This window comes from Cheilinus undulatus, linkage group 3 (assembly GCF_018320785.1).
Source record: "Cheilinus undulatus linkage group 3, ASM1832078v1, whole genome shotgun sequence".
Taxonomy (NCBI): Eukaryota; Metazoa; Chordata; class Actinopteri; order Labriformes; family Labridae; genus Cheilinus; species Cheilinus undulatus.
This window is the reverse complement of record NC_054867.1, coordinates 18,813,022-18,832,756: the sequence shown is the minus strand read 5'-3', so window position 1 is coordinate 18,832,756 and position 19,735 is coordinate 18,813,022. Positions and strand designations below refer to the sequence as shown.

General features: G+C 40.0%; 1 protein-coding gene across 1 annotated transcript in view; it reads right to left on the bottom strand.

Moving 5' to 3' along the window:
- Window positions 1–1,551, bottom strand: part of suclg2 (succinate-CoA ligase GDP-forming subunit beta) — a 187,743-nt gene extending 186,192 nt beyond the window's left edge. The window contains exon 1 of the mRNA XM_041816576.1: window positions 1,455–1,551. Within this exon, the coding sequence (XP_041672510.1) occupies window positions 1,455–1,538 (84 nt within the window). The 5' untranslated portion in view covers window positions 1,539–1,551. The remainder of the gene's footprint in view (window positions 1–1,454) is intronic.
- Between the last annotated feature and the right edge of the window lie 18,184 nt (window positions 1,552–19,735).

Below are 19,735 nucleotides of genomic sequence, written 5' to 3'. Positions count from 1 at the left end.
TTAACAGCTTTTCACCATTTTTACTGCCCATTTTGTCTTTCTTTACACATATTTGCTGCTTTATCTCTTTTGTTGCCTATTTTAACCAATTTTTGCAACTCTAAACACTTTTTTAAAATTTATTTCCATCAAGTCTTGCCACTTTAAATCCACTGTCGCCACTTAAAACACATTTTACCACTTTTTTAACTGCTCTTCACCATTTTAACTGTCCATTTGACATTTTGAGTCAGTTTTTTGGCCAATTTTAACCCCTTTTTGACCACTTATTACTGCCATTTTTCATCACTTAGGTTAACCCATTTTTGCCAGTTTTCACCTTTATTTTACGATTATTTAATAACTTCCCCCATAAAGTTATTTCAGTTCCTTCTTTTTTTCTGTGGTATCCTGACACTTGATTTTGAAATCTGACATTGATGTCCAAATGGTTAAGTCAGTGTCCCCATCCATGTGGTTAACATCACCAATTAAAAGGTAATATTGTTTTAAGAAAATGGGTTTCGATTTGAACATGCTACCTTGTTCTACAACATGAATAAATAACATTGATTTTGTTGCTCTGATAGAAGTGGTTATTATTCAGGTTAAATGTGAAATATGGTTATCACAGCTTAAAGTTACAATGGGCCATGATCTTGCTGAACTACGTGAGCCCCATTTGTCTGGGCCCCAGAGAGCTTTCCCCTTTATCCCCCCTTATGGGTGGCCTTGCTCAGAAACATTGTCTATGGTCAAACCTCATCAGATAAATTCTGTGGGCTGTTTCTCACAGCTCACAGTCACTGGAAGATCAAAGTGCAAGAGTTAACCTATGCACTCAGATCTTATCCGCCATGAAGCTGCAGCTGCAAGCACTGAGCTGTGTCCTTGCCGCAGTGCAAAGGTACACTGCTCAATATGGATTTGTGCATGTGAACATGTGTGACTATTCATAATAATAAGGGCTTACCCAGTCACAGAAGAGGTGATAAAACTAAACAAGATGCATAAGTAAAGAACAATAGGAAAAACTGACTTTTTTTCTGACTTATTTTAAACTTCCTGTGCTTCCTGAAGTGTATAAGTGCACACAAAGACATAAATACATGAAAGGTTAGTGAAGGTTTAAAGATAAAAGCTTATCATAACATGTAACAAAAATAGTACAGAGCTCTGGCAGGTTTTCCTCAGCAAAGCTTCAAGGACGTAATTTTGAAAAATGGCAGTCACTAACGGTGTTACAGCGGTTGCAGTGTGTAATTTGCAGTGAGGAGAGTGTTGTTACATCAGCAGCAGGCAAACACATTGTTCAACTTTGATCTGTCAAACCCACCACTGCTCAGACATGCTAACATGTTAGCCACGTAGCTCCACATACAGACCCCTGAGACGATGACAGCGGACCAAAGGCAGCAGAAAACACCCGCCATGGATGACAAACACACTCTCGGTTATGTACGCTATCACAGTACCTTGACTTTATCCAGAAGGATGTTCTTTGAGGTTGCTGTCCTCAGCCCTCTTGCTGCAGCCTGGTATGCCATGGATGCCGCCATGTTGACACGGAAGACTTACGTGGTCTGACGTCGAAGCATGTGCGACTCCGTTCATAGGTCGACCGGCAGACATGGGCGGTGCTTGAAAAGGAGACATGCACGAGCTCAAAGTTCTAAGTTCGATTTTCACGCTGAATGTACATTCATGTAAGAGCTTATCAGTCCAGCTGAAGCAACTGTGGAAGAGTTTGGCGTTTAAAGTTAAATCATACTTGAACATTATATATACAAAAATTTATACAAAACAAAATTAATTGCTTAAAAGTAATCCTAATTATTTAAAGGCCTGATCTTCTTTATATTTGAAACAACTATTAAATTATTCAATACTCTTTAAAAGAAAGGAAGTGCATGATGGTATTGTTTAAAAGTTGTATCTCCATTTGATATTCTATGAAAAGGACAAGTTAGATTTTTCTTTCTTGTATCTCAGAAAACAAATCACACCCTTTTGTTTTTCAACTGAAGGTCAAAAGATCGATGATGAGAAACAGAACAACAAATGAAACCCCCAGCAAGTTAACCAAATGCATATCAGTATGCCTACTACATGCATCTTGTGTTTTACAGGTGAATAGACTTGGACTAGATTTTTAATATTTTATGATGCCCTTGGTGCCCTAATGTTTGAGAAATCACTGCAAAAGTTCCTTTTTGTATGTCATGGTGGTAAATAAACAAAGTGCCCCCTTTTGTGCCCTCTATGTGAACAAAAATGAATAAATTGACCTCTAAAGTGCCCTCTGACCCAACAAAATTTTGCAAAGTGCCCACAATATACAATATAGACCTAGAATATAGACAAAAGTTGACTAAGTGCCCTCTGTGTGGACAAAGGTTGACAAAGTGTCCTCTTAAGTGACCTCTGTGTTGACAAAGGTTGACAGAGTGCCCTCTAACTGGACAAAAAGTGACAAATTGTCCTCTTAATTGCCCTATGTGGATAAATTCAACATATTGTCCTCTCCAGTGCCCTCTGTGGACAAAGTTGCCCTTAAAGTAGATAAAATTTCAGAAGGTGCAGTCTCGAGCGCCTTTTTCGTGTGAGAGGTTCTCCTCCTCCATGTCCATCTGTCTGGACAAAAATTGACAGTGCCCATAAAGTGGATACAATTTGACAAAGTGCCCTCTATGTGGACAAAGTTTGACACAGTCTCATCTAAGTCCCCTTTATGTGGACGCAATCTGACTAACTATAACTTGCTTGATATGATGATTTTTTTCTTTCTCTTTGGGGGCCTTAAACATTACTGTCGGGGGGCAGGAGTTTCTCCCAGGCACTTTTGTAGCCTAATACATGTCAATATGCTTTGCGTCTATACAGCTAATCCAGTTGAAATAAAGGCCTTCCAGACTACCTCCATATAGTATCTGATTATTTGATATCGAACCATTCAGGGTTCATCAATTTATAATATTAAAGACTACTGTGTGATGTCCAAATACCTATGTTTATTGTGTATGTGGGGTGTCACAGGAAAAGTGCAGGAAACTTGGTATGACTGTGAACACACAACCCTGGATATTATCGAGGTATGCTATCCTAAATCCTTTCCAAAAGTGTCAGGGATTCATGTGTGACAAGGGCTCATGTGGGAGCACCATGACTGACCGGTGAGATGCCCAGAGTGTGCCATTCCTCTCATCCAGTGGAAGCCAAAAAGGCTCAAAGCCCAAACTACCCCCAAAAGAATTAACTGTTTAGAGATGGATGGATGGATGGATGGATGGATGGACAATGAATGGGTGGATGGATAATGGGTGGATGGATGGATGGATGGATGGATGGATGGATGGATGGAAGGAAGGATGGATTATGAATTGGTGGATGGATGGACAGATGAAGTATGTATGTATGTATGGATGTATGGATGGATGGAAGGATGGATAATAGATGGCTGGATGGATGAATGGAAGGATGGATGGGTGGATGTATGGATGGATGGATGGATGGATGGATGGATGGATGAATGAATGTAAAATGGCCTTTGGTGTTGTATTATATTGTATAATGTATTATGTTTGTATTTTGTTGTTTGTATTTTGTTGTTGACAGTAATAACTCCTGCAGCTGATTGGTCATAATGACTGTTTTCTTATTCTAAATGCATGTAAATGCAGACAGCTGTAGACACTGTTAAGGAGAGGTGCATGTGTTAGAACGCAGTCATGTAAAGCTGCTAAATTGAACATATCATGTTTTGCATGCATCAGGTGGAAAGATACATTCCCAACAACTGGCTTCGCAGTACTTTACCTTGTCCTCTTATTTGTCTTGCAGTGCAAGGAGATGGAGAATCAGGCCAGACTGAGCTCATGAATGTGTCTTCACAACCTTGTGTAGAAGGGGGTCATTTTGGTTAATCCCTTTGAAAATAATGCCAGTGCATTTTAAATGGAAAAATCTTATGGGCTTAATTGTTAGGAAACATCTTAATACTAGTCAGTGGGTTGCAGTCAAACAGTTAGTTTGCTCATTTGAATTATGTGTTGGCCTTAAACTGAGCAGACATGGATTCTGAATGTCTGATCTGCTCCTGCTGCACCCAGTGTGTGACCTTGTGAGCAGGACAAACAATCACTACGCTTAGCTCGAGGTATTGGTGGGGAGACGAGTTAAAGAGCGTGGGATGTGTGAGCCGATCTTGTCTGAATAGCTAAATAGCCCACTCACGCAGTCCTCCAGAGCCCTCATTACATGCGGCATCTTGAAAGGGCAGAGAGGGCAAACCGATCATAAAGAGCAGTGATTATGACAGAGGGAGAGAGAGGCAGAGGGATGAGATACTCACCTCGAAACCGTCAGTGTCAGCAGACTGGGAGGACTAGACAGAGGGGAGGAGGTGATGATGATGAACAGCTGCAACCAAGAGACCTTTTTCGAAGCTCTGTAGTAGGCCAGTATCTGAATTTACGCTTTGAAACCTTGGAAAGCTACTGAAAGTGCAAATTTGAACCAACAGAAAGAGAATTTATCTCATGTTTATTTGATATTTTTTGCTCTTAACCTTATTCTTTTGCTTGAGAGCTTTTACAGTCAGTGATCCATATTTTAAACAGTGAAATATTCAGACGCTTGCTGGCCTTTTTTAAAGTAACTGCGAGGTCCTGAATTAAGTGAAAAAGTGCTGCTCTGGCATGTTATTTCAGTGTGTCAACAAGTCTTAGCAAAGCATAAGCCCCTCTTCTGCTTCCATGTGTCAGTGAAGAGAGGCACGCTTAACTTCAAACTGAATATTCACCAGCAGCCAAAGCCAAGCAGAATGACTAAAGGATGATGCACTTCAGTATTTTCAAGCTTTTGGTTATTTTTTTCTTTTTGTATCACCAGGGTCGTATTCACTATCCCCAGAGAAATGATATTCAGACAGGACTGTCAGAATATCAATGACCCTAACTAATGCAATTCAACTTTTCTCATTTGGCCTGTTGTCCTCTCTCACAGAACAAAAACTGTTTCTCTTTCTACAGTGATAGCAATCATGTCAGCACTCATGTAGAATACAAATAACTACGCTGCTTTATCCGTTAATAAAACAGCTTTTAGTCTGGATTAGAGTCTAAGTGGAAAATACGTCTCTGCTTTATTTTTATTATTTGATCTAAAGTTTTATAATTGCCTTTCTGGTTGTATGCTCATTGTAAGAATTAATGAAGTGTAGAAAGCAAATCTTAAGAAGGCCATAAGTAAAAGAAAACACTGGAAAAGCTGGATAGATTCTCGCTTTAATGGTTTCATTAAAAAGAAATCAATACCAAGAACAAAAGTCAACACGCTAAACACTAGGTCTTATTTAGGCAAAGTGGTTAGCAAGCCACTGCAATGACTCACAATTTAGCCCTATAAAAGTTAATATATAACTTAAGAATATATTTTTGTAGTGTTTCTTTACGCTTTAAACGATTAGTTTGAGTGTAGCTGATACATTTATGAAACTAAACATGGAATAGTTCAGAAATGTGTTGATATTACCCTTGTCAATCGCCTGAATTACCCAAGCTTTATCTCATTTATCCAAAGTGGATTTCCTGTTAAAGTTAGGGTATAGGTTGTTTGTAGTCATGAGTGTCTGTAAATGGAGGAACATCAGCTGCATAATGAGTTAGATGATAAGAAATGTCCACATACATTAGGTATGTTCCTTGCACTTTTATAGTAATGCATGTGAACTAGAAATTTGTGTCTGGTAGATTATTTGTTGTTGTACATTCTCAGTAAATCCTATGTGTTAATTTTGTCGGCTAAAACTATTCATCGACAGCCTTTATTCCGATGACAAAAACTAGAGTAAAACTAACAAAAATAGATCTGTGATGACTAAAACTGACAAAAACTAATTTTAGTTTTCTTCAAGATGACTAAAGCTAGACTAAAATGTAATGTAGTTTTTGTCGGGCATTCAAAATCCGTGACATTTCTCCACTGTGGGTAAATCTGTCAAAAAACAATGCATCTATGGCTGTTCTCCCTCTCAGCTGTAGAAAGCAGGGAACCCAGATTTGGTAGAGTGCATAGAATACACTACCATGGTTTGGTACCAGATTTAGGCAAGAAAATAAATGCTTGGATTAAAAGTAAAGACTAAAATGAGAGGACTTTTCATGTAGTAAAACTAGACTATAATGTTTTGAGTTTTTGGCAACTAAAAATAGATTTAAACTAAAAAACATAGAAATGACAAAATGTAACTAAAACGAAAATGCATTTCATTTAAAGACTAAAACTATGGATACAATTAAAAATAGCTGCCAAAACTGACACTGTCATATACCTTTAGAAAGTCTGTATTTCCCTTTTAAATGGTGCCACATTTGTAAGGAGCATGCATTTGTGGGATGAGCAGCAGAGCTGAGTATGTGGGTTGCACCCATGGAAAATTTGCCAAATCTTCTCTGCCAATGCCAAACAACTTATTTTGCTGTTCCTATTGACTCATGTTTTGAGCTTCTTTGATTGTCACCTGTGGTGTTCAGCAATGACTCCAGATTCTGCTTATGGCAGCTGGATCGTAGGATCAAAATGTGGAGAAGATGTGTAGAACGCTATGCTGATTGCTGCACCGATAGATTAACATCTTTTGGTGGCGGCAGTGTGATGGTGTGGGGCAGCATCTCCCTCACTGGAAGAACAAGGCTTGTCATCGTTGGAGTCAGTCTGAATGCAGAGAGATATCGAGATAAGACTATACCAACCAGTGGTAATCCCATATCTCCACAGTCTGTGACCCAACTCTATCCTTCAAGACGACAATGCTCGCCCCCGCAGAGCGGGGTTTATCAGGGATTGTACCTCCAGAATTTGGGAGTGTAGGGGATGGAATGGCCTACCAGCAGTCCTGGCCTTGACCTCATTGAACACTTCAGTTTTGGTATGCCAGAGTGACCAACATTCTGTGAGACCAGGTCAGTGACCAGCATGAGGAGGAGGTGCCAGGCTGGTGTGGCTGTGTATGGTTCTTCCAGATGCTACTGTTTGTTCAGCCAATAAACTGTTAAACTGCCAATAAGCCTTGCTTCTCCAGACTGCAATCATCCAATCCACCGAACAACACCAAACCAGAGTCAATGGCAGAATCAGCTGTTTGGTGCTGGTAGAGAGGATGTGATAAATTTCTCATGGATGCAACCAATATTCTCAGCTCTGCTGCTCATACCACAGATGCATGTTCTTTACAAATGTGGCCCCATTAACAAGGGAAGTTGAAAGACTCTTCACAAATGTCCCTATTTTTTGTGCTCTGTATATATAAGTATCTTTGATATGCTTACATGTTTATAGAAATAAAACAAAGCCATCCCAATTAAAATCCTAAATATAGACAATAATGTTTTTGTTCACAGCTAAAACAGAGAGAAAACAAATTCTTTGATTTAAAATAATACCTGTAGTTCAGAGGACTCAAACTAACAGCATTTGAAAATAAGTATCATTATTAAACTGTGCAATCAAAGTGTGAAAATCATGCTCTGTTTCAGTCCCCAAACAAGTGTGAAAGCTAGGATATGTTTGTCTTGTCAAACTTTCTGATTATTTCCCCTACTCGTGTGCTCTAAGTGTCCCTGTTGATAATAATAATTCAGCGTGTCCCATATTGTCTTCCCTCTGCTCTGCTCCCCTGAGGAAAGTGAGCAAATGTGGAGGCAGAGCAATTAATTTGAGGTTTGCCTCAATAATCTATCGTCAGTTTCCACTCAGTGAACTGCAAGCTGTCAGAGTACCGGAGACAGAGAGCCACAGCTCCCAGCAGGCTATGCGGGAAGCTTAGCTAACAACCCACAGGGCTCGCAGCTAGGAGCTGACACCCGGAGCCTGCCCTGAGTCTGGACCACACGCTTGATCTAATGTCATCTGCCATCCCTCTCTCTTTTCACACCCATCTCAGATTTCTCTCCCTGTCCTTTTTCCACTGGTTGTTTCACTTTTACTCTTTCGTTCGCCCTCCTTTATTCTCCTGTATCTCTTTGTTTACACTCATTTTGTCCCTGCGTGTCTTCTCCTCTCTGATCTGCCTGTAAACCACACTCCCAACAGTAAGTGTTCAAGGAGGACTTAAGCACAGTTCTCATGGCAGCAAAAGCCAAACAGTGTTTATGTCCACAGTTCATTCGGGCTATGGTTATAACTCATTTAGGGTGTTAAACCTTTTTCTTGTTGATTTTGCTACCAAGTTAACAAGCACATAAATGTAGCTAACTCACTTTCTTCTATTTTTTCATTAATAAATACACATTTTAAAACAACTGGCACCAAATGAAGAGTCATTTGGGTGTAAATAGACTAGCTCCTATTACTGAGCTGAGCCATATGATCTGCATCTCTAAAAGGAGATAGATTTCCCATCTTAACAGGCAAGACTGGGTGGACATCTGTTTGTGGAAACACAAGCAAGATCAGGGTTTACCTGAATAAACTGTATTGAACCAAACCAGACAGCTTGGTGGAAACAGACCATATGCAGGGACTGGCTCTGCTTCTCCAGGCTTTTGTCCAAGGCTTGCAATCTATGTCCATCCCCATGTCTCCATGAGTTTTTTTTAGACTTTTTGCATGAATTTGTCACTATACTTTATGGATGTAAAAGTAGCACATTTTTTGGATAGTTTGAAAAGTTGGCAAAGCCATAAACAGCAATTAAACAATTGGCATTTTGATAGTGATTCTATATAGACAAATCACTGCCCCCCCCCGAGTTCTTCACTCTAATGTGGCATCATCTACAAACAACCTGTAAGAAAATAATAGGGATTTCCTGGTCATCTCATTAATGAGAACAGCTGGACAAATCACTAACTTTCTGGGGCCCAGCCAAGCTGGAGATCTATGGAGGTCAGCAAAATCATGGTTCATGTGTTTTATTCATTAAGGCTTTGGTACAAAAAAGTCTTTAAAACCTAAACACCTTTCTTTAAACATCGTAACAGTTTTATCGGTAATGCTAGCAATATGGAGGGCCACATTAAACTAAATGATTGGGAAATAAAGTCTAAGAAACGGAGACAACTTTAATAGAAAAGAGCTGAATAATTGTGACAAGAGACAGAAAGGTGGCAAACAAGGCAAAAATTGGTTAAAACTGGCAAAAAATGAATTAAAAAAATGCTTTTAAAAAGTAGCAAATAAAGGCCACAATTAGCAAAAGAAAAGCAAGAATGGGACAAAGGTTGCAAAAAAGTTCCAAAAACTGGCAAAAATGGGCCAAAGATGGGCAGAAATGGTCAAAAAGGGCAAAATTTGGTGAGAAATGGACAGAATTGAGACATCGTAGAATTGGATTTAGAGTGGTAAAATAAGGGCAAATAGCAGCAAAGTAAAAAGTGCCAAAAAGACATGGCAAAAATGGGCAAAAAGTGGCAAAAATGGGTTAAAAGTATCAAAAAAAGGCAAAACATTGCAAAAATTGGGAAATGGGCAGAATTGTAACAGTATAAAAGTGTCAAAATAGGGCAAAATGCTGCAAAAAAAGAATTAAAAGTGGCAAAAAGAAAAAGCAATAAATTGTCAAAAAAATTACAAAGAAAGGCAAAAAGTGGCAAGAAAGAGTTGAATGCGGGCAAAAAGTTTTAAAAAATGCAAAAAAAAAAAGGGCATAAAAGGGGGAAGAATTGTTGAACTGGATCAAAAAAAAAAAAGTAAATAGCACCTAAAAAATTAGTGAAAGCTGACAAAAAGTATTGTGGAAAAATTAGGTGAAAAGTGGCAAAAATATTTAAAATATTCAAATATTTAAAGTAGCAAGAATGGTTAAAACTAGGGAAAAGGGGCAGAATTTCATCACTGTAGAATTTGAATTAAAGAGGCAAAAATGGACAAAAAGCAGCAAAAATGTGTTTAAATGGCATAAAAAGTGGAAAAACTGGTGAAAAGCCACAAAAAAAGTGTTGAAGTGGCAAAAAAAGTGGCAAGATTGGGGAGAAAAAGTGGTGAGACAGGTAAAAAAGTAGCACGAATGAAGAGTTTAAACATCCATTTGTTTCTAATTGATTCAGTTCACACTCACTCTCCATCTCTCGGTATTTAAGGAAAGCAGACTGCACTGAGCACCGTCTTACTTGGTTTGACCTCTGTGAATATATGTATACGAGGCACTCAGGCCAAAAGTACAGCCGCTGCATACAAGAATAAGAAAAAATGAATGCACACAAATTCTCTAAGTAGCTTTTTCAGCTTTGTAACACTGTTGTGATTCTCGTCAAAGCTTTAAAGTTTTAGGCTCTGTTTTATGATATGTTTACATATAGATTTATGCGGTATTAACTTGCCTGAGAACAGTTTTGTTTTCAATCCGACGGAATACCAAATGAGTGAGAGAGGTGGGGAATTAATGCACTTAACTGCTGAGTCAACAAGCAAGAAATCTCAGAGCTTAGCCACACAGACAGTGAGCAGACTGCCTGACGGGGAAATTAAAACAAGAGAGAGAGACACTGTGAAGTCCTAAGAGTGACTGGGATCGGACGAAGAGAAAAGAGGGGACGGTCATTGGCACCCTGTGCTCAGCACATCTTTTGATATGACAGATGGCAAACATAATTAGTCATCATTTTCTGAGCTAACCCTTTAAGTTCACAATGTCAAAGCGATGCATATGTATGAGCTTTAGCCCTTCCTTTCATCCCTCTATTTGCTCCCTGAAAGTTTGGACGGATTATGGCCTGGTAAATATTTTTCACTCCAGGAGAAGAGCTAAGCCGAACTTTCTTCTAGTGTCTCTCCCCATGCCATACCTAAGCATCATCCACAATAACTTTTACCTCTACTGTAAAATCCACAGCAGCTCAGGAGCACAACGTTGTCAAAGCCCGGCTGGTGTTTGCTCTGAATGTCAGCGCTGCAGAGTGAATCAATACAGCGACAGAAGCTGCCACATCTCAGCTATCTCTCTCGCCCAGATGTCTGTCAGCCACTCTCAGCTGGAGGCCCTCCATTAATGTGCTGTGGAATAACGTAGTCTGTGGGGTCTGTACGCGTGTCGATGGATTCATCAAACACAGCTTGTGAAGTGTTGGGTCCATGAAGTGTGTGATGTTGCTGCAGGTTTTTGCAGCAATTCCCTGGATGGAAATAAGCAGCTTGGATCAAAGCAGGAGAGACATAATATTGCGATATGACATGAGAGAGGCACTCGTCGTGATTGATCTGTTAATCATGTATGCATGTCAGAGAGTGTAAAGAGGGATTATATAGAAGGTCTATATACCATGAGCATTACATGAGTAACAGGCACAGGCAGACTTTTTTTAAATGAATGCAGAAAAACTCACAATTTCAACCGCATGACGGGGCCACATCTAAAAAGCTGGCTTCAATAGACGGCCCTGTTTTATTCCAGGCCTCAGTATCACACACAGCATGGCTCACTGCACCGGGGAGCATTGAATTCATAACCCAAACAAAACCAAACACAGCACCCGATAAACACACAAGGACACCCACGAACATGCACTCAATCCTAGCACACATACACATAAACACAAACAATCACAAACTCAGCGGCAAGGCCGGCAGAGGCTGCAGAAAGTGCTTAGATGTGCATATGAGAGAGTAACAGGAGCCAGATTCCTTCACAAGCCTCTCGAAACACGCTGTGTCACCTTCGTCACCAAAGGGGGGGCCGGGTCATGCTTGAAAACTTTGAGCTGCCTTTTTATTCCCCCCTCGCAGACCTTCCAGCGTATCAGCCTCCACCTACCCCCTGCCTGTGACCTCGAGAAGGCAGCAGGATGCCTCTCATCCTTCTCCCTCTGAAGGCGAAATCTTCACACAATCAAAAAGATGTGCAGGGACAGTCAGAGCTGTATTGGCCAGCCTCTGAACTCACGGGACGTAAAGCAAACATGGTTGTTGCACATAAAGCTCCAGGCGCGCTGTGAGAGATAAGGTGGAGGTTTTTTTTTGAAACGATCAAGTGTAGATGCATGCTCTGTGTCGCAGGTCAAGCATGAAAAATGCATGCAGGTGGGCTGTTCAGAAATGTCAATAGAGAAATCAAAGCAATCAGGATGGTGCTGAAGGGGCTGGTGGTATGATAAATCATGTTGAGGTCACAGGTGGGAGGAGGGAGAGGGTGCACATGGCAGCGTGAGGTTTGCTCAACTGTGAGCCTTTGGGAATCGCTCACAGACACACTTTATTCAAGGGTATGATTCAGAGTGTGACTCTTGATGCAAAGTCATTTGTGACACAGTGACCTTTGCAGGGCCCCGCTCTCTTAGTGTGAGTTATTTCTTTGATTTAGGCCTTGTGTTGCCGCCTCTCTCCTGTGGGAAATGATGACAGATACACCCATGGGCTCCAGATTAGCTCAATGGGACATTATTGCCTACATCAGAAAAGCTGCTGCACTGCAAGATCACTGATAAATGATCATGGCTTAAATGGTTTTTCCCAGCGAAATGATATCTAAATGCATTTTTTAGTAGGGAAAATGTTTTCTGCTGTTGCTGTTTCTGCATCCTGACACATCATGATTAAACCTGTTGCTTTTCATCACATTATAGAGCAGGAAATAGCAGTCGCTTGTTTACTGTTGAGCCGTTTCCCATTGCAGACTGAAATATTACTTAAATAATGCTAAGACTGCAAGCTGATGTGAATGTCATCTCAATAGCTAATACCTACAGTTCAAGCTCCCCAGGCAGCCAGCCCTGTCACCATACAGGCTGATGAATAACTAAGGCACTGTAACAGCCTCCATGTAAATCCACGTGGATAAGGGAGAGAGAAGGAGGGAGTTATCTGAGGCTCCATTAACCTTGTTTGTGCAGGCACCTCCACTAGCCTAAGCCCGCATCGTGTGGGGAACCTCAGGGGACCCTCTACTAATTAACCTTGTGGAGACACCCTCAGTACAGGGAGGCTGGGGCCAGAATAATAAGGAGGCCTTTGCCAGGCCATTAGCAGGAGGATTAACACATCCAACTTTAAAGTAGCTTTTTGACACAAAACCAATATTTGTCTGCACCGGCTTCATCCGGGCTGTGACACAACTGAATTCTAAGTGACACGTGCACTTCAGTCCTGCATCACACAGCCCTTTTTCTAAGAGGCTCTACTATGACAGGTAATGGTGTCTATCCTTACAGCTGTAAATAGAATTTGCATTATAAGGAAGGGTTAAAGTACAGTGAACTGGAGGCTGTTTGATAGTGAAGCAGTCGGGGCTGATGCAGAACCTCCTTCACATAGCTTATAACATGGCTCATGAATAAAGAAATCAATAATATGACACAAAAAAGTGACTTAGAAATTCTTTTATTGATTGAAAAATGACTGCAGTTCTCTCACTAAAGGTACAGTCCCTTAGATTCTACAGTTGGCTGTTATAATCCACATTAAACAGAACATTAACATTATGATGATGTGAGACATATTTACAGGGACAGCAAGAATCATTTTTCTTTTCTATCACTGCTTTGTGTTCATTTTAGTTTGCTTTTATTTTGAGATCCCCTCTGGACCAAGCAGTTAACCTATTGCTAAGTCTTTTTTGCTTTTAAGCTGGGTAAGCTATAACTACAACCATCTGTGGTACCATTACGCCATGAAGACAAAAGTACACTCCAAGCAACTCAGAGAAAAGGTTATTAAAAAGTATAGCTCAGTAGATGGATAAAAAAAAAAATCCCAAGGCAACGAACATCCCCTGGAGTTTGGTTGAATCCATCATCAAAAAATGGAAGGAATATGGCACATGTGTAAATCTGCCAAGATCAGGCCATCCTCACAAACTGGGTGACCGTGCAAGGAGACAAGTGAGAGAGGCCACCAAGACACGTATGACTACTCTGAAGGAGTTACAAGCTTCAGCAGCTGAGATGGGTGAGACTCTGCATACAACTGTTGCCTGGGTTCTTCACCAGTCAAAGCTTTATGAGAGAATGGCGAACAGAAAGCCATCCATTAAATCTCTTTTGGAGTTTGCCAAAAGGCATGTGGAAGACTCCATGGTCAAGTGAAAGAAAGTTCTTTGATGAAACCAAAATGGTGCTTGTTGTCCATCAGACAAGACGCTATGTTTGGCAGACACCAAACACTGCATATCACCACAAACACACCATCCCCACTGTGGAATACTGTGATGGCACCATCATGCTGTGGGGATGCTTCTCGGCAGCCGGCCCTGGAAGGTAGAGGGTAAAATAAATGCTGCAAAATATAGGAAAATCCTGGAGGACAATCTTATTCAGCTGCAAGAGGACTACAGCTCCGGAGAAGATTTATTTTCCAGCAAGACAATGACCCAAAGCATACAGCAAAATCTACTCAGAAATAGTTTTGTTTCTCTTTTAATTTCTCACATCTTTAATTTTGGTCCTCTCAGTCTCAGCCTGTGTAGCTGGGTTCCTGCATTGCCTGGGTTCCTATCGTTTTACGGTACTTGATGTCTGTGTCTTGCCTGCATCCTGATGATGTTCATGATCTCTTAGTTGTGCAGTATGGTTTCATGTCTGCACTCTGATTGATGTCTGTGATGTCTTAGTTTGCATGGCATCACATGACGTCTAGGTTTTGATGTATATTGATGTTGATGGACTAGTATCTCGTCCATATTTGGTTAGTTTCTTTAAGTGTTTGGACTCTGCTGATGTTGTCTGCATGTCACGTTCTGTCTTCTTTTCTTCTGTCTGGGTTTGTTGCTTTGTTTTTCTGCTTGCTTCTGCACATGTCAAAGCACTTTGTAAACCCATGTTTTTAAAAGTGCTATACAAATAAAGTTATTATTGTTACAATTATTATAAACGACAACAAGGTGAATGTTCTGGAGTGGCCAAGTAAAAGCCCAGACCTCAATCCAATAGAGAATTTATGGCTGGACCTGAAATGGTGGTAAACGCCTGATCCCCATATAACCTGACAGAGCTTGAGCAGATTTACAAAGAAAAATGGAGCAAAATTTTTCGTGTTCAGTTGTTCAAGCCTGACTGAGACCTATCCAAACAGACTCAGTGCTGTGATTGCAGATAAAGGTGGAGCTACTAAATACTGACTTGAAAGGGGTGAATATTTATGCAGTTATTTTACCTGACATATTTTTATTTAATTGGCATTATTTTGTTTAAATCTGCTGTGTGACATTAAAGAGGTATTTTTGTTAAAAAAGCCAAATGTAAGGGGGTGAATACTTTTCATAGGCCCTGTAGATATGGAAAATGATGTGTCATGTTGGAACTTTTTTCTACTGTTTGAAGGACTAAAGACTCCCCGAAGCTGTTAAAAGCAGCAAGAAATATCCATGAAAACGTGAACTTGGTGAGTCATGCCTCTCTTTTGGTTTTAAAGTACTTTTTATTATCATAAAGCTCAGAGCTGTGGTTTATCTTACCGTTCTTAGAGGTTTATTCAACTAACTGTCAAAGTGGAGTCCAGGACTGTCGGATGTCAGTGGGGACTTACAGGGGATCACATTTCAATGATTATCTTCAGATTACAGAATGAGGAAAATTATCCTATTTGTGTGCCCTGAACTTTTATGAAATTATGAAGAGTTATTGTATTGCATTAATGTTAAAAATCATTTTTACTTTTGTACTTGAGTACATTTCAGAGGCTGCGCTTTCTTACCTTCACTTGACTAAGGAGTTGAATCACCTCTGAACGTTAGCAGCAATATGGCCACTTTATGTTGTCCAGTTTTACCCATGTTACTGTCATTATATATACGTGTCACTTGCAGCAATTCTTTTTAAGACTATGTTGCTTTACTTTAAGAAAAACGTAGGCTTACATGTTAGCCATCTCTATGTTGAGCTGATTGTATGATCACTTAAACCCAAATTGCTCCCACTGCTGCGTCAGTGGGGTGTGAATGTGTTTATATGAATATGATGGGATAAATTTATACTAATGGTCAGCCTACTTGTCAGCCTTTAAATTTCATGGCTGGTGTTGCTGTAAAGACATGCAAGTCATTGGCACCCAGACATTGACATCAATAACAATGAATCAACTAATATTTCCCAGAATTAACTGAAGCTAATAGGAACCTTAACCTTGAAACTTCAAGTACAGTGTTCATGTGCAGGCTGTCAGTTTATCCACATTATCACAATTATTCACAAAACTGATGTATTTTAGTATCATGCTATACAGTGCTGGAAATTGATGATTCTGGTAATGCTGACCATTTCTAGAGTAGATTACTAGATTACTGCCATAATCTCTGAATCCCTCAGACCACTGACGGACAAATAATGATCCGTAGAGTCATAGAATCTGCCATTTTAAACTCCACTGAGCTCTTCTGATCATAATATTCTAATAAAAACAATTCTGCTGCATCAGAAATGGTCCCTATGATCCATTAAAATTGCTTAAGAGCCCAAACACATTACATCCAAATCAACTGAGTTAAATACACAACACAAAGTCATCTCCACTGACTTATCTAACAAAGCTGGGGTGTACCTGTAGGCCTGTTGTCTCAGTAAGCTCTCTAAACTTTGAAAAGATGCTAATGGAAAGACAATTTAATGGGCGTTAAGGGTTGCTTGCTTTTCAAATTAACATCCATGTTAAAAATGAGTAATAAAAATTTATTTCGTGATAATAAGTGACTAACGTGCCCAGCTCTGGTTGACACCTACTCTGTGGCAGTGTTTACAAGCATTAAAATCAACCATACAGAAATTATAAATTGTGCCCCTGATGGTCTTATTGGCTTTTGGATGCCATATAGAGGCACCTTTGATAATTTCAGTCAGTTTCATACGGCTAATAAGTCCTCATAGGAACTTTGAACACTGCAACATCATACCATGCTGCCCTGCATTTTCCTAATCTTTTTTCAGTCATTTTTCTTGCTCTCTGTTTTCACCAAAGAAAGAAAGATAAAATCTGCTGAACTCAAAAAAACTGTTGCTAATATAACCAGGGTTCTTTCTGCTGACTAGTAGGATTTGTGTCCAGTTTTCTCCAGGGTCTACATCTGAATGAACAGCTTTTTGATAGAAGCAGTCTACTTGGCAAAATTAGTAACAAACACAGCTTTGTTATACTATTTAACACATTGTTTTTTAGGCTTTATTGCAGTAAAGTTTAAGAGCCTGCATTCTTTGGTGTTAAAAGTGGGACAGATAAATAGCGCACACTTGGTGCATCACACAACAGGTGCATGGAGCTCTGATTAGCATGCACTTGGAAGGGCAGGTGAAAAAAAACTTTGATCGATTACAGACCGGCACAAGACCAACACGGAAGGAAAAAAAAATCCCACCTTCTCACCCAGAGGCAATTTAGATTCATTAATTCCCCTGACCTGCATGTCTGGAACTGTGGGAGGAAACTGGTGTGAACACAAGGAAACATGTAATCATACATCCTAGGAGAAAACGATGAATATGTTCATGTGAGATCTTGTGGCTAGGGCTGGGCTCTGACACCTCACAGTCATATATTAACAGCCTGTTTTGTACATATTTCATTTTAAAATCATGAACTTTGCATACTAAAGGCAGCCTTCATCAACAGCAGTTTAAACAACAGAATACTTTGGTATGGAAAACATCTGTTTTTCAATAAAGCTTAATGAATTGAATCTAGAAGATAATGACATTACCTTAAAAACGGAAAAAGGAAGTTGTTATCGATTGACAGGGACAAAAGAGAACAGTAGAAATGATAAATGTTTGCCAGTACAAGGTGAAGATGAGTTTGACTTGTCCACTGAGCTGTCAGCATTTTTTTTTAATGACTTAAGACATTGTTGGGTCATGTGGCAGTTTTGAAGCCTGAGTTGTCATTTTGGAGACTAATCTTGACCAAAGGTTCATAAAAACTGAGAGAAATCTTCTTTCCAGGCTCCATTGCAGCACGTTTAGAGAGGACCTATTCTCCTCTCTGATAAGAGGAAATCTGAGGAGAAACTGCCGGCTGCCCACAGGTAATAAAAGCCCTAGTGACCCCTCACCCCCCTCATTTCTTTTCCCTCTCCATCCTCACCGTCTGCCTTGCACTGTCTGCTTTGTGCTCCGAGCTTCACCTTAAGTTTGGTACAGTCAGACACTGGCAGGTCAGGTACAAAGAGTTTTCTTTGCATCATTCAACAACGTCTAGATAGGAGTGTTGCTGAAAGCCACCTGGTATCCGAAGAAGGAAACACAACTCTTCTCCTGCAATTAGAAGGACAATACAAGCCATACTCTTGTCTTAAAGGTTGATTCCTGATGCTACAAACTTTTCACTTGCTTGAGGCATACCCAACCGTGAAAAACACTAATGAACTGACCTCTGCTGACACCTGGATTTAGATGTACATCAGACTCTTATCACAAGTGATCACAGGTAGGAGACTTAGTTGTGTGGAAAGCTGCATTTGGTGTCTTATCTCTGCTTTGCTGTGTCCATTTATGTTAAGTGTCTTATCTCTGCTTTGCTGTTTCCATTTATGTCCAGTAAAGTGTCTCATCTCTGCTTTGCTGTGTCCATTTATGTCCAGTAAAGTGTCTTATCTCTGCTTTGCTGTGTCCCCCCAACACACACACACTGTTTTTTCTTTATAACTACAGAGGGAAAGAGACAGAACTGGAAAATAACTGGACTTTATAGGAACACACCCACAGGCAAACATCTTTAGCATGCTATGGATAATGCACTGGGATTTGAACCATCAATCTCCCAGACAGCAGGGTAACCCACTGAGCTATCTAGCATCTCACCTGGCAGCTGAGAGGAAGATCAGGAGAGGAGGGCGGAACTTTCTTCTGAGCAGGGAGGGCCAACCAAACCTGGGGCAGTGCTAACTCCCCACATGACATCATGAGGGGAAAATCTGATAACTGCTTATTTCAGCATCTTTCAGTTTTTTGAAAGGTAGAGAAAGAAGGGGTGGGAGAATGGATTTTTCTGATTATTGGGGGGATTGTGGACAGGCCAGGGGCAGATATTTTTGTTGGAAAAAGCTGAAAAAGTGATTTCTGCATAATATCTCCACTTTGAAGTCAGCTCTCTTTAAAGCACTTCTCCATGCTCATATTAAATAAGAAAACATAGAAGATGTGTCACATGTGTTGGTGTTAGAAATCCCAGTTTATCCGCTATTATTGCCGATTGAAGTTGGTGGTGGTGGTAGTTGGTAAACGTGTGAATATGTGTCTGTCATCATGCAGACAAACAGCGTGATTCTTTATTAAAACTGTGCGTTAAAGTGCACTCTGTAAAATTTTGAAAATAAGTCAAAAGGACTTGCAAGTGTGCTGCAGTTTTTATGAAGCACAACCTTTTCAGAGACGGGTTAGAGTCAGAAATCCAGCGGGAGCAGGCTAAAGACAAGCATACTGTGCAGGGCTCTAGTTTATATTTATAATCATAATATTGACTACATCAGTCCCAACAAGGTCAAGGAACAGTTTTGTTCTAATTTGACATCACTGAGGCTGCAGGAAGACAGAAGTGTGGCTCTACTTGTCCTCTGTTGTTATTGTTTTGATTTAGAGCCTCCTGTTGGTGGAATTCTACTTGAAAGCAATTTGTTACTGACAACTAAATTAATGGTATTTAATTATATTGGATGTAGATTTTTTTGTGATATATTGGTATTTCATCAAATAAAGACAAAACAGCCTTCCTACTCCCTAAACTGGGTATTGAAGAGGGAAAAGATAAATACAACCAAAATCAAACATTGTTTTATTCATAATTATTGAGGCTTACTGTAATAGTGTCCAACCCCGAAATGACTGATCATGTCGGAATAGGTTTG